Source organism: Haliotis rubra, unplaced genomic scaffold (genome assembly GCF_003918875.1).
Source record: "Haliotis rubra isolate DU_JTF1 unplaced genomic scaffold, ASM391887v1 Scf573, whole genome shotgun sequence".
Taxonomy (NCBI): domain Eukaryota; kingdom Metazoa; phylum Mollusca; class Gastropoda; order Lepetellida; family Haliotidae; genus Haliotis; species Haliotis rubra.
In genome coordinates this window covers 93,578-110,442 of record NW_025767272.1, presented here as the reverse complement: position 1 = coordinate 110,442, position 16,865 = coordinate 93,578, and the positions used below count along the sequence as shown (strand labels likewise).

Genomic DNA, 16,865 nt, shown 5'->3' with positions numbered 1-16,865 from the left:
CTTCATTTTTTTAAACAAATATATATTCATTTAATTTTCAAATTATAGGCGTGCATACTTGTGTGACTGGGTGAGGGTGGGTGGGGGCGCAGATTTTCGATGATATGTCATGTTCAAGCCCGTGGGCGTGACATGGTCGCTGTAGAGGGATATTACTAGCCAATTATTGTTTATTAGTACACGTGTCTCCATGGCGACGCGACCCATTGCGTCACTAATAAGCGGAGTACTTATCCTCACCAATGTTACTAAGTCAAGAATGTAGGTTAAGAACACCATTTTCTTTAGTTGTTATGCATACATTACCACGAAAACATATCTCGTGAATTAAGAAATACAGTTCGCTCTACCACCATGTATAGTGTAATAAAACACACTTTCGCCCTGAACTATTATAGTTAAAGTACGAGCACGCTTGCGTCCGAGTGCTTTAACATTATAATAGTTCAGGGCGAAAGTGTGCTTTATTACACCACTATTCTTAATGGTAGAGCGAACTGTATTTTCTAAGATGCCAAATTTAATACTTTCTAAAGATAATTACGATTACTTTAAGGCAGAAAACAAACGACGGTATCGGTGACCTAAATTAAGAATCCTCGCACATGGCTAACTGGCGCGCTGTTCTATTGATGTGTCTGTCCCCCTACGTTAAGACGAACGTTACCAGAAGAAAACAAATGATAAGAGTTTGATGACGGTTTACGTTCGGATTAAATATCGTCTCTGAATTATTTTAATTACATCTGTCATTAACGTAAACCATATGGGGCAATATGAACGTCGCATTTCTACTACCAACGTAAGTTTAGATCAGTACATCCAGATGAAGCTGAGTAGTCAAGCATTCCACGATTGCATTGTGGGAATGTAAACATTGCGAACGTTACCGTGTCGCTAAAAACTTGTGAGTCGAAATGACACATTTTAACGGTCGTAAAACATAAATGTAATGTTTCCACCAGTGATGTTAGCTGCGTGAAGCAACTGCAAGCCAAGAAACTGGATGCACCGGAGTAGTTTACTGTAGGAGGCCGTACGAGGCGATGACAACTGACATGCATCGTGACGTCGCTTACATTGTGACGTAATGTAAAATGGTTGGATTACGAAGGGGCACACTAGAATGGCGCAGTGACGGGATAACGTCATTCGATTGTTACTTCATCAAAAAACTATACCTTTATTGTCTGATAATGTATTTTTTTTTTCGATTGTTCTAACCGCTAGGCATCCTAGAAAACATAGGATCGGTGAAATCGAAAGAAACACTACGCTGAAATACGTTATTTAGCATCCGTACAAGCAGCAGAAGAGAAGACCTTCCCTGTTGATGACTGCCTCTACGAGGTTTTTTCAGTGATTCTGAATCTGATACAAACATTGAATTGTTTGTGAAAGCATTGGTGCAGAAGCACAACTTTCCAAGGGAAACTTCAGTTTCAGTATATTTATATGAGATCAAGGTATACTGAATATGTGTAGATATTCATAGATTTCTACATAATGTTAGGAATTCACCACACAAAAAATAGGAATTTAATGGTTTCATAAAAGATAGCTAAGATACATAGCGTTCACTAACATGAACTATTATGTATTTACCAATAAACGCACTTGAAATAAAATCTTTTTGTTTCAGAACATTGCTGACTTCACGACCCGTCCCTATTCTTAACTATGACTTTGCAATATTGTTATACACATTTATTACCTACGAGGGCTAAAATATCGGGGTTCATATTTTTCATACATAACAAAATATCACTTTGTCATGGTGACCTGACGTCATGAACAATGCTATGACGTCACGTTTCTTCTATGACGTTGCGTTCTACATGCGGCGACGGCGGGTAGCCTGCCTATGAATCCTTGACAAAAGTACGTACAAACACATTATCGGAACAATTTACTGTTACGCGTGAGCGCTCATCTGATAGTGAACTACCTGAGGGAAGTTGATCTGTACCATAAATTGTACCTGTCAAATGTGACTAACAAATTGCCTGCCATTAAATTTGATAGGTTTCTGAAATAAAACTCATTCCGAGTATGTACTTACAATGTTTTTGAATGCAAACTTGTTCCCGTCACTATATGGCTGGAATAATGCCGATGTGACGCAAAACCCAACTCAAAAACCCAACTTCAACTTCATTTTTTTAAACAAATATATATTCATTTAATTTTCAAATTATAGGCGTGCATACTTGTGTGACTGGGTGAGGGTGGGTGGGGGCGCAGATTTTCGATGATATGTCATGTTCAAGCCCGTGGGCGTGACATGGTCGCTGTAGAGGGATATTACTAGCCAATTATTGTTTATTAGTACACGTGTCTCCATGGCGACGCGACCCATTGCGTCACTAATAAGCGGAGTACTTATCCTCACCAATGTTACTAAGTCAAGAATGTAGGTTAAGAACACCATTTTCTTTAGTTGTTATGCATACATTACCACGAAAACATATCTCGTGAATTAAGAAATACAGTTCGCTCTACCACCATGTATAGTGTAATAAAACACACTTTCGCCCTGAACTATTATAGTTAAAGTACGAGCACGCTTGCGTCCGAGTGCTTTAACATTATAATAGTTCAGGGCGAAAGTGTGCTTTATTACATTATACTTGGTGGTAGAGCGAACTGTATTTCTTTTCTAAGATGCCAAATTTAATACTTTCTAAAGATAATTACGATTACTTTAAGGCAGAAAACAAACGACGGTATCGGTGACCTAAATTAAGAATCCTCGCACATGGCTAACTGGCGCGCTGTTCTATTGATGTGTCTGTCCCCCTACGTTAAGACGAACGTTACCAGAAGAAAACAAATGATAAGAGTTTGATGACGGTTTACGTTCGGATTAAATATCGTCTCTGAATTATTTTAATTACATCTGTCATTAACGTAAACCATATGGGGCAATATGAACGTCGCATTTCTACTACCAACGTAAGTTTAGATCAGTACATCCAGATGAAGCTGAGTAGTCAAGCGACATTCCACGATTGCATTGTGGGAATGTAAACATTGCGAGCGTTACCGTGTCGCTAAAAACTTGTGAGTCGAATTGACACATTTTAACGGTCGTAAAACATAAATGTAATGTTTCCACCAGTGATGTTAGCTGCGTGAAGCAACTGCAAGCCAAGAAACTGGATGCACCGGAGGCCGTACGAGGCGATGACAACTGACATGCATCGTGACGTCCCTTACATTGTGACGTAATGTAAAATGGTTCAATTACGAGGGGGCACACTAGAATGGCGCAGTGACGGGATAACGTTACTTCATCAAAAAACTATACCTTTATTGTCTGATAATGTTTTTTTTCCGATTGTTCTAACCGCTAGGCATCTTAGAAAACATAGGATCGGTGAAATCGAAAGAAACACTACGCTGAAATACGTTATTTAGCATCCGTGCAAGCAGCAGAAGAGAAGACCTTCCCTGTTGATGACTGCCTCTACGGGGTGACCTCCCCTTGTTTAGTCCAGTTGCCCTTTCTTTACTATGTAGGTTCATAGTTGTAGCAGACGAACAATGTTCATTTTTTGCTATATTAATTTTTGACATGATTATAATTTTTAACAGATGCTTTCAAGTTCCCCGTGGTTTTGTCTTCTATGTTTAATAAGCTCCCGGAAATGTTTATAGCTTCTGAAAGTTGCGTACTTAACCTTAGTGACGGACTTATTTAAGCTCTGTATCACCGTTTCATGATTCAGCTCTTACCCGGGTCTTCCCCAATTAAAAACCTCAGACCAATTTCTTGCTGTAAGACACTTTCATGGCCCCAGGGCCTGATCGGAAAAAAATGTCAATGATATCATGATTATTTGGTTGGTTGGTTTGTTGTTTCACGCCGCACTCAGTTTTGTGCAGCTTTAGGGCGGTAAATTACGGACAATTCTGTGATCAACATCATCACCATCGATCTACGCAATTTGGATACGATGACATGTCAACCAAGTCAGCGAGTCTGACCACCCGATCCCATCAGTCGCCTCTTACAAGCAAGGGTTACTGAAGATCAATTCCAGCCCGGATCTTCACGGGTACTTGATTATTTAGACCGGACTAGGTCACAACATGGGCTCTAGCTGTCAGGAATTGGGTTCCCCTCTCTACTTCTCTCAGCTCAACATCCCCCCTCACCCCACCCCACCCCCACCACTCTCCACACTCAGCATGCAACCCACCTGCTCTGCCCACTCCACTCCACTACACCACACACCCTACACCCTGCTCCATCCCCCACCCCTCTCCACTGCACTGCACTACACTACACACCCCTTCTACCCCACCCCGACCACTCTACTCCATTCCCACTACACTGCAATACACTACACTACACTATACTGCACACCCCACCCCTGCCCCTCTGCTCTCCTCTACTACACACCTACCCCACCCCCACACTCCACTGCTTCTCCACTCCACTCTCATTCCATTCCACTACATTACACTCCACCTCCACTGCCTCCACTCTCAACTCCACTACCTGCACCCTACCCCACCCACCCTCTAATTCTCTCTCCACTCCACTCTACTCCATTCCACTACTCTACACTACACTACACTACTCTTACACTACACTACACCACACACCCCACCCCTACCCCCACCACTTCTCCTGCTCCACTCTTACTCCACTCTATTCCACTACGCTACACTACACCATGCCCCACACCCCACCTCACCCACTCACTCCACTGTTCCTCCACTCTGCTCTACTTTCCTCCTCTCCATTCCACTACATTACACTACACTACACCACACACTACCCCTACCACTCTCCACTACACTTTCAATCTCTCAACTCAATTCTCCATTCCACTACAGCTACACTACACCACACACCTCCACCCCACCCCCCACCTACCACTTCTCTTACTCCAGTCCACTCCACTACACTACGCCACACCACACATCCTACCCCTACCCCCTACTTCCTTACCCACACCACACTACACTACACTACACTACACTACACTACACTACACCACACATCCCACCACACCCCACTACACTACACTACACACCCCACTACACTACACTACACATACTCACACTACACTACACCACACACCACACACCACACCTCAATTTCACCTCTCCATCTTTCTCTCACTCTGCCTGCCTCCATTCCATTACACTACACTGCACTACACTACATCACACACCCTACCCACTTCCACTACACTACACTACTACACACTCCCACTTTCTCACCACTCACTACACTACACTACACTACACCCCACTACACCACACACCCTACCTTCTACTACACTACACTACACTACACTACACTACACTCACACCCCACTACACTACACTCACACTACACTACACTACACCACACACCCTACCTCACACCCCTACTACACTACACTACACTCACATACACACCTACTCACTACACTACACTACACTACACTACACTACACTACACTACACTACACTACACCACACACCACACCACACCCTACCTCACTCTCCACTCTGCTCTGCACTCACATTCTACACTACATTGCACTACACTACACACACACCTCTTCCTACTTCACTACACTACACTACACTACACCACACACCCCACTACACTACACTACACTACACTACACACCCCACTACACTATACTACACTACACTACACCACACACCACACACCACACCCCACTCTCTACCTTCTTTCCTTGCTCTGCTCAATTCCACTACACACTGCACTACACTACACTACACTACACTACACTACACTACACTACACTACACTACACTACACCACCCACCCTCACACACCCCACTACACTAGACTACACTTCACCACACACCCCACCCTCTACTACACTAGACTACACTACACCACACCCACCCCCACCCCTCACTACACTAGACTACACTACACCACCTACCACACACCCACTACACTAGACTACACTACACCACACACCCCACCCCACCACTACTACACTAGACTACACTACACTACACCACACACCCCACCCCCACTACACTACACTACACTACACCACACACTACCCACCTCTACTACACTACACACTACACTACACTACACCACACACCCCACCCCCACTACACTACACTACACTACACCACACACCCCACCCCTACTACACACTCACACTACATACCTACACTACACCACACACCCCACCTCTACTACACTACACTCACACTACACCACACACCCCACCTCTACTACACTACACTACACTACACTACACCACACACCCCATCCCCACTACACTACACCACACACCCCATCCCTACTACACACTACACTACACTACACCACACACCACTACCCCACTACACTACACCACACACCACCCCACCCCCACTACACTAGACTACACTACACACCACACACCCCACCCCCACTACACTAGACTACACTACACCACACACCCACTACCCCCCACTACACTACACTACACTACACCACACACCCCACACCCACTACACTACTACATACTACACTACACCACACCACACCCCCACCCCCACTACACTACAACACACACACCCCTACCCCACTACACTACACTACACTACACTAAACTACACCACACACCCCACCCCTTCACTCTCTCCACTCCACTCTCACTCCATTCTCAAGTTACACTACACTACACTCACACTACATCATACACCCCACCCCTATTACACTACACTACACCCCACACCCTACCCCACCCCTCACTACACTACACTACACTACACTACACTCACCACACTACACTCACACTACACTACACTACACTACACTACTTCTACATTACACTACACCACCCACACCACCCTACCCCTACCTTCTCCACTCTCCACTGGCTCCATTCCCATTCCACTACATTGCACTACACTACACCACACACCCTACTCCCACTACACTACACTACACTACACTAGACTACACCACACCACACACCCCACGCCTACACTACACTACACTACACTACACTACACTACACTACACTACACTACACTACACTACACTCTTCACACTACACTTCAATACACTACAATACACCACACACCCCTTCCCCACTTCACTACACTACACTACACCACACACCACACACCCACTACACTACACTACACTACACTACACCACCCACCCCACCCCCTGTCCCCACTACACCACACTCACACACCACACCCCACCACTCTCCACTCCACTCCACTCCATTCCACTACACTGCACTACACTACACACTACACTACACTACTTCTACACCACACCCCCACCCCACACCCACCACTCTCCACCTCCACTCCATTCCACTACACTGCACTACACTACACCCACCCCCACCCCTCTCCACTCACACAACCACTCCCACCCCAACCCCACCACTCTCCACTCTCCCTCCACTCCACTCCATTCCATTCCACTACAAGCTACACTACACTACACCACACTACACTACACTACACTACACTACACTACACTACACTACACTACGCTCCACTCCAATACACTACACTACACACCCCACCCCACCGCTCTCTACTCCACTCCGCTCCATTCCATTCCACTACACTACACTACACTACACTACACTACACTACGCTCCACTCCAATACACTACACACCCCACCCCACCCTCACCACTCTCCACTCCGCTCCGCTCCACTCCACTCCATTCCATTACACTGCACTACACTACACTACGCCACACTACACACTACACTACAGTACACTACACACACCCCACCCCACCCCACCCCCACCACTTCCACCCGCTCCTCTCCACTCACAGTGCCTACCCGTACCTATCAAAGTAAATGCCTCGTATTCAAGGAGGCACTTTATTTGACGTTAAAGAAATTCAAACATCGAACATGCGTACATTAAGAATCAAACAAAGTTTATTTTTACAGAAACAAAATTGGGATGTGATCTGTTCAGGAAATAGAGAGCGTCTCTTCAAAATGAAACATACAACTTTATGGATGACAACTTCTTGGATGAGTGATTTGAGTTTTACGCCGCACTCAGCAATATTCCAGCTATATGACGGCGGTATGTAAATAATCGAGTCTGGACCAGACAATCCAGTGACCAACAGCATGAGCATCGATCTGCGCAATTGGGAACCGATGACATGTGTCAACCAAGTCAGCGAGCCTGACCACCCGATCCCGCTAGTCGCCTCTTACGACAAGCATGGGTTACTGAAGATCAATATTCTAACCCAGATCTTCACGGGTAACAACTTCTTGATCTATTGCATAGAGCAACGTTTCGATGTAGATTCTAACATCGTTATGAAGATAAGAGTGACTACAACCAATTGGTGAGGAGCATATATACATGGTATGTTATGACAAGCAGCAGATTTACATAAACAACAGCAGGTAATTGAATAACATGTGGTACATAATTGTAACAGGCCAGTAGGGGACTTAGACCAACAATAGATCACGTGATGAAGCCAATGAACAAGGAGGATGAAGTAGTAACAACAGGCTAATTGGCACCTTTTGACTCAGGATCTTCTAGAATACCGATCAAACAAAATGTATCTCTTGTTAGGAGGAATGTTGCAATGTTTGTGTCGACTCAGTAGACGCGTTTGCCCTGAATTGGAGATATATATCTCACAGCTGCCTCACCTGTATATACAGGTGAACTGTACGCTACATTACGTCTGTCTGAGACGGGTCCTTCTTTAGGAGAGCTGTACCCTCCATGCAGCTCACGTCTATCAGACGGGTGCTTCTTTAGGATAGCTGTACCCTCCATGCAGCTCACGTCTATCTGAGACGGGCCCTTCTTCAGGAGAGCTGTACACTACATCATACATCTCACATCCTACGCCTTGGTTCCTATGATGCTCTTGTTGGTCCATCCTTGAGGGACACTGGTCAGCTTCAAGCGACCACTCCGAGTCCTGGCTGATCTCGCTGTTCTCCCAGACAGGTTCTGCCCGGCTGCCACTGTGATGTTAGGGAAAAATTGTTAATGCATTGTTCACAAGGAAACATAAGCCAGAAGTCATATTTATATTTACAAGTTTCCCATAGGGTGAGTGAGTGAGTGAGTTTGGTTTTACGCCGCTTTTAGCAATATTCCAGCAATATCACGGCGGGGGACACCAGAAATGGGCTTCACACATTGGACCCATGTGGGGAATCGAACCCGGGTCTTCGGCGTGACGAGCGAACGCTTTCGCCACTAGGCTACCCCACCGCCCCTGAGTACTTTGCTTCAATTCGGATATCAGCACGAACTAGATCCCAGGCTTACCGTCGACAGCACCTGCATTTGCAGAACCGACAGCAAACAGCCAATATGATTACGAATATTGCTGTTGTCGGTAGTCCCACAGTCAGCATGGCCTTGATGGTTTCGGTGCGATCATCTGGCAAACATATATGTGCAAAACAATGGAAAATAATCTGGAGCATTTGTGGCATGCTTCATAACAAAGTATATATCAGTGAAGATATCACTTACATAGCTTATGATACCATTAAAGATATCACCTATATGCCTTATGATACCACTGATGATATCACTTCTATGCCTTATGATACAGCTGATGATATCACATATGCTTTGTGATACAGCTGATGATATCACCTATATAACATATGATACAGCTAATGATATCACATATGCTTATGATACAGCTGATGATATCACTTAAATGCCATATGATACAGCTGATGATATCACCTATATAACTTATGATACAGCTGATGATATCGCATATGCCTTATGATACAGCTGATGATATAACTTATATGCCTTATGATACCACTGATGATATCACCTATATAACATATGGTACACTGATGATATCACCTGTATAACTTATGATACCACTGATATCACCTATATAACATATGATACAATGATGATATCACCTGTATCACTTATGATACAGCTGATGATATCACCTATATAACTTATGATACAATGATATCACCTATATAACTTATGATATCAGTGATGATATCACCTATATTACTTATGATACAGCTGATGATATCCCCTATATAACTTATGATATCAATGATGATATCACCTATATCACTTATGATACAATGATGATATCACCTATATAAATTATGATATCAGTGATGATATCACCTATATTACTTATGACACAGCTGATGATATCCCCTATATAACTAATGATACCACTGACGATAACCCCTATATAACTTATGATACCACCGATGATATCACCTATATAACTTATGATACTACTGATGATATCACCTATATAACTTATGATACTACTGATGATATCACCTATATAACTTATGATACCACTGATATCACCTATATAACTTATGATACCACTGATGATATCACCTATATAACTTATGATATCAATGATGATATCACCTATATCACTTATGATACCACTGATGATATCACCTATATAAATTATGATATCAGTGATGATATCACCTATATTACTTATGACACAGCTGATGATATCCCCTATATAACTTATGATACCACTGCTGATATCCCCTATATAACTTATGATACCACTGATGATATCACCTATATAACTTATGATACAGCTGATGATATCACCTATATAACTTATGATACAATGATATCACCTATATAACTTATGATATCAGTGATGATATCACCTATATTACGTATGATACAGCTGATGATATCCCCTATATAACTTATGATATCAGTGATGATATCACCTATATCACTTATGATACCACTGATGATATCACCTATATAACTTATGATATCAGTGATATCACCTATAATTACTTATGACACAGCTGATGATATCCCCTATATAACTTATGATACCACTGATGATATCCCCTATATAACTTTTGATACAGCTGATGATATCCCCTATATAACTTATGATACTACTGATGATATCACCTATATAACTTATGATACTACTGATGATATCACCTATATAACATATGATACCACTGATGATATCACCTATATAACTTATGATACCACTGATGATATCACCTATACAACTTATGATACAGCTGATGACGCCACTGTTAGTATCACTTACGATACAACTGAGGATACCATTGATGATATCACCGAGATAAAACTCATGTGCCACTAATGATATCACCGATGATAATCTAACAGTTACGTGTAGAAGATGTTCCAGGAAGAAACAGTATTTTTCTCTATTTGCTTTTTAGTGCCCCTCTCAGCAGTATTTCGGCTATATGAGTGAATCAGTTTAGTTTTACGTTTTACGCAATATCGCTTTTAGAGTCAAAATTCACAGCAATGTTGATCACGGCGGACGAGCGAGACCAAAACTTGGCTACCCACCGTGCCAGCTGAATACTTACACTGAGATGAACATCGTGGGCCATGCCAACCATGTTTACACCCGAAGAAACAATCACCACTTTTCCTGTGACAATCACTCTGTGTCATCACTGAAGACTGATCTTCTAGGGTGAAAGGATTCCGACGACAGTTAGTACTGCATGTGTTGTAGCAGCTATTCCCGTAGTAGGAGTCTACACATCCAGACACACAAGATGACTCCAGCTGACAATATCCTGCATCACAACCACCTGGACATGCTGTACAGTTACCTCCTGGACTGTCACATGGTATGTTGCAGCCAGTCCCGTAGTAGGAGCCTACACATCCAGACACACAGGATGAGCCCAGCTGACAATATCCTCCATCACAACCACCTGGACATGCTGTACAGTTATCTCCTGGACTGTCACATGGTATGTTGCATCTCTGGCCTTGATATCCTGGCTCACAACCCTCGGTGCACCGTCCACTACCCTCGGCAGATTGATAACACAGATTACCTTTACAATGCCCATCGCACACAGAGAAACATTTCAGATCAAAGTACCCCGTGTCACACTGAGTGAGGCAATGTCCCGTCGTGTTGTCACAGTCAGAACAGTGCTGGTTGTCCAAGCACGGACCAGCTGAAAATATTAACGGTTTTGATGAAATGCCACACACCGATATTTACACAGTGAGGTGCAATCGTACTAATATTACATTTTCTTTATTTCCTTAAAGTAACTGACAGTATTAGAAAGATTAGGAGACTGCATGTACTTTGATACGGAGGGGCCCGAATTCCCACATTAGTCGGTCATAACAAATGAAAAACATTCAAAGGTTGACACATTTGAGATAGACACAACTAATCAGCTTACCTTTTGTTGCAATTACCATGAACGCAATGCTCAGGAATACAGAGAAGGTCATACTGTTTCTGAAATGTAGACAAAAGGCAGAGGTCACACTGTGTCTGAAATGTTGACACACGACAGAGAAGGTCATACTGTGTCTGAAATGTAGACAAAAGGCAGAGGTCACACTGTGTCTGAAATGTTGACATACGACAGAGAAGGCCAAACTGTGTCTGAAATGTTGACACACGACAGAGAAGGTCATACTGTGTCTGAAATGTAGACAAACGACAGAGTAGGTCACAATGTGTCTGAAATGTAGACAAAAGACAGAGAAGGTCATGAAGTGTCAGAATTGAAGAGAAAAGGCAGAGGTCATACTGTGTTTGAAATGTAGAAAAAAGACAGTGAAGGTCATACTGTGCCTGAAATGTGGACAAACGACCGAGAACGTCATACTGTGTCTGAAATGAAGACAAAAGAAAGAGAAGGTCATGAAGTGTCTCAAATGTAGAGGAACGGCAGAGGTCACATTGTGTTTGAAATGTAGACAAAAGACAGAGAAGGGCATTCAGTGTCTGAAATGTAGACAAATGACAAAGGAGGTCACACTGTGTCTGAAATGTAAACAAAAGACAGAGAAGGTCATGCTGTGTCTGAAATGTAGACAAATGACAGAGAAGGTCATACTGTGACTGAAATGTAGACAAAAGACAGAGAAGGTCATAAAGTGTCTGAAATCTGGAGAAAAGGCAGAGGTCATAATGTGTCTGAAATGTGGACAAAAGGCAGAGGAGGTCATACTGTGTCTGAAAAGTAGACAAATGACAGAGAAGGTCATATTGTGTCTGAAATGTAGACAAATGACAGAGAAGGTCATACTGTGTCTGAAATGTGGACAAAAGACAGAGAAGGTCATACTGTGTATGAAATGTAGACAAATGACAGAGAAGGTCATGCTGTGTCTGAAATGTAGACAAATGACAGAGAAGGTCATACTGTCTCTGAAATGTAGACAAAGACAGAGAAGGTCATGAAGTGTCTGAAATGTGGAGAAAAGGCAGAGGTCATAATGTGTCTGAAATGTGGACAAAAGGCAGAGGAGGTCATACTGTGTCTGAAATGTAGACAAATGACAGAGAAGGTCATGCTGTGTCTGAAATGTAGACAAAAAGACAGAGAAGGTCATGAAGTGTCTGAAATGTAGACAAATGACAGAGAAGGTCATACTGTGTATGAAATGTTGACAAAAGACAGAGAAGGTCATGCTGTGTCTGAAATGTCGACAAAAGACAGAGAAGGTCATGAAGTGTCTGAAATGTGGAGAAAAGGCAGAGAAGGTCATACTGTGTCTGAAATGTCGACAAATGACAGAGAAGGTCATACTGTGTATGAAATGTAGACAAATGACAGAGAACGTCATACTGTGTTTGAAATGTCGACAAAAGACAGAGAAGGTCATACTGTGTTTGAAATGTCGACAAATGACAGAGAAGGTCATACTGTGTCTGAAATGTAGACAAATGATAGAGAAGGTCATACTGTGTATGAAATGTAGACAAAAGACAGAGAAGGTCATGAAGTGTCTGAATCGTAGAGAAAAGGCACAGGTCATACTGTGTTTGAATGTAGACAAGTGACAGAGATGGTTACACTGTTTCTCAAATGTAGACAAAAGACAGAGAAGGTCAAACTGTGTCTGTAATGTGGACACACGACAGATAAGGTCATACTGTGTCTGAAATGTAAAGAAAAGACAGAGAAGGTCATGAAGTGTCTCAATAGTAGAGAAAAGACAGAGGTCACACTATGTTTGAAATGTGGATAAAAGAGAGAGAAGGTCATAATGTGTCTGAAATGTGGAAAAAGACAGAGAAGGTTACACTGTGTCTGAAATGTAGACAACAGACAGTGGTCACACTGTGTCTGAAATGTAGAAAAAAGACAGAGAAGGTCATACTGTGTCTGAAATGTAGACAAAAGACAGAGAAAGTCATACTGTGTCTGAAATGTAGACAAAAGACAGAGAAGGTCATGCTGTGTCTGAAATTTAGACAAAAGACAGAGGTCATACTGTGTCTGAAATGTAGACAAAAGATAGAGAAGGTCATGAAGTGTTTGAAATGTAGGAAAAAAGGACAGACAGAGAAGGTCATACTGTGTCTGAAATGTAGACAAAAAGACAGAGAAGGTCATGAAGTGTCTGAAATGTAGACAAAGACAGAGAAGGTCATACTGTGTCTGAAATGTAGACAAAAGACAGAGAAGGTCATGCACTGTGTCTGAAATGTCGACAAAAGACAGAGAAGGTCATGCTGTGTCTGAAATGTAGACAAAAGACAGAGAAGGTCATACTGTGTCTGAAATCTAGAAAAAAGACAGTGAAGGTCATACTGTGTCTGAAATGTGGACAAAAGACAGAGAAGGTCATACTGTGTCTGAAATGTAGACAAAAGACAGAGAAGGTCACACTGTGTCCGAAATGTAGAAAAAAGACAGAGAATGTCATGCTGTGTCTGAAATGTAGACAAAAGACAGAGAAGGTCATACTGTGTCTTAAATGTATACAAAAGACAGAGAAGGTCACACTGTGTCTTAAATGGAGACAAATGACAGAGAAGGTCATACCGTGTCCTAAAATGTTGACAAAAGACAGAGGTCATACTGTGTCTGAAATGTAGACAAAAGACAGAGAAGGTCATACTGTGTCTGAAATGTCGACAAAAGACAGAGAAGGTCATACTGTGTCTGAAATGTAGACAAAAGACAGAGGTCATACTGTGTCTGAAATGTAGACAAAAAAGACAGAGAAGGTCATGCTGTGTCTGAAATGTGGACAAAAGACAGAGAAGGTCATACTGTGTCTGAAATGTAGACAAAAGACAGAGAAGGTCACACTGTGTCTGAAATGTAGAAAAAAGACAGAGAATGTCATGCTGTGTCTGAAATGTAGACAAAAGACAGAGAAGGTCATACTGTGTCTTAAATGTAAACAAAAGACAGAGAAGGTCACACTGTGTCTTAAATGGAGACAAATGACAGAGAAGGTCATACCGTGTCCTAAAATGTTGACAAAAGACAGAGGTCACACTGTGTCTGAAATGTAGACAAATGACAGAGAAGGTCATACTGTGTCTGAAATGTAGACAAAAGACAGAGAAGGTCATACTGTGTCTGAAATGTGGAGAAAAGACAGAAAGGTCATACAGTGTCTGAAATGTGGACAAAAAGACAGAGAAGGTCATACTGTGTCTGAAATGTAGACAAAAGACAGAGAAGGTCATTAAAAAACAGAGAAGTCTGAATTCTGAAATGTGGAGAAAAGGCAGAGGTCATACTGTGTCTGAAATGTGGACAAAAGGCAGAGGAGGTCATACTGTGTCTGAAATGTAGACAAATTACAGAGAAGGTCATACTGTGTCTGAAATGTAGACAAAAGACAGAGAAGGTCATGAAGTGTCTGAAATGTGGAGAAAAGGCAGTGGTCATAATGTGTCTGAAATGTGGACAAAAGGCAGAGGAGGTCATACTGTCTCTGAAATGTAGAAATAAGATAGAGAAAGCCATGCTTTGTCTGAAATGTGAACAAAGGACAGAGATCATACTGTGTCTGAAATGTATACACATTACAAGCAGAACAGGAACGAAGCAGTAAATGACGATAGCTATTTCGCTTCAGAAAAATATATTCTATTTATTCGGGCTTAAAGTCAACTCCATTGTCATGTATGATGTTCTAGATGCAATACAGCATCAAAGACAAGGATCACAATTGGAGAAGGATGACGCAGAGTAGAGTTGACAATTCATATGTGCAGACATCCCTGTATTCTTGACTCAAAACATGAATATATCAAAAATAGACAATCAATGAGTATTAGATTTGAATTGTAACGATACCTCATTGTAAAAAAGAGGAACAAACTAATGTTTAGGAAAAGCAAGATTTATGGATGTCAACTTTTTTATTGTGAATAACACCACGTTTCGGAGTGTATGCTTACTCCTTCATCAGGTGAATGGTAGGGAGTATGAGGGGTACACACACACACACGGACGCACGCACGCACACGCACACGCACGCACACACACAAACACACACAAAACAAAACAAACAAAAAAAAACAACAACAACAACAACAACACAAAAAAAACAACAACAACAAAACAACAACAAACGAACAGACACACACACACATATGTGAGGCACTGCAAAGAAAACATTGTTAAGGAGCAGAACATATGCTAGGACACATACCTGTTAGAACTTTCAACAGCAGCAAGGTTCTCATCCGAACATCTCTAAGGGACTCGGACAATTCAATGTCCTTCTATAATGTATAGTTATGTTAGGATATAGTTCAACTGTGTTGCTTATTCCGCCTTTACAGGAAGTACGTGCATTGTTAACAGATATCATAACTTCAGGAAATGCTGACAGAAGCAGTTGCCTCAGTTTGTGTGTGTTGACATGGATGTCCACATGTTTAACATTGTTGTCCGTGTAGTCATATGAAGTGATGAGTTTCTGGGAAATGAAGACGGAAATAGTTCACTTCCGTACTGTGTATTAGGTTGCTGGTTACACATAAAATATTACACTGTGTCATTTAGAATGTAATCAAATGTAACTTAGTAAAGTACAGATTCTAGTGACCGCCTCCGTGGTGTAGTGGTTACAGCGT

At 42.2% G+C, this 16,865-nt stretch overlaps 1 protein-coding gene across 1 annotated transcript; it reads right to left on the bottom strand.

Annotated features, from left to right (window-relative positions):
• Positions 1-8,709: 8,709 nt before the first annotated feature.
• On the bottom strand, positions 8,710-16,515 carry LOC124254518 (scavenger receptor class F member 1-like). Its single transcript, XM_046688335.1, has 5 exons — positions 16,439-16,515; positions 12,205-12,263; positions 11,359-11,967; positions 9,284-9,398; positions 8,710-8,973 (listed from the first exon to the last, which is right to left on the bottom strand). The coding sequence occupies exons 2-5, from the start codon at positions 12,254-12,256 to the stop codon at positions 8,742-8,744; spliced, it is 1,008 nt and encodes a 335-aa protein (XP_046544291.1). The 5' UTR covers positions 12,257-12,263; positions 16,439-16,515; the 3' UTR covers positions 8,710-8,741.
• Between the last annotated feature and the right edge of the window lie 350 nt (positions 16,516-16,865).

What these genes read in the sequence shown, in the direction of transcription:
- LOC124254518 (XM_046688335.1), bottom strand. Translation starts at nt 12,256, where the DNA reads ATGACCTTCTCTGTATTCCTGAGCATTGCGTTCATGGTAATTGCAACA. An exon ending in CATGGTAATTGCAACAAAAG is followed by an intron (nt 11,968 to 12,204) that starts GTAAGCTGATTA and finishes TAATATTTTCAG; the next exon opens with CTGGTCCGTGCTTGGACAAC. An exon ending in AAATGCAGGTGCTGTCGACG is followed by an intron (nt 8,974 to 9,283) that starts GTAAGCCTGGGA and finishes CTAACATCACAG; the next exon opens with TGGCAGCCGGGCAGAACCTG.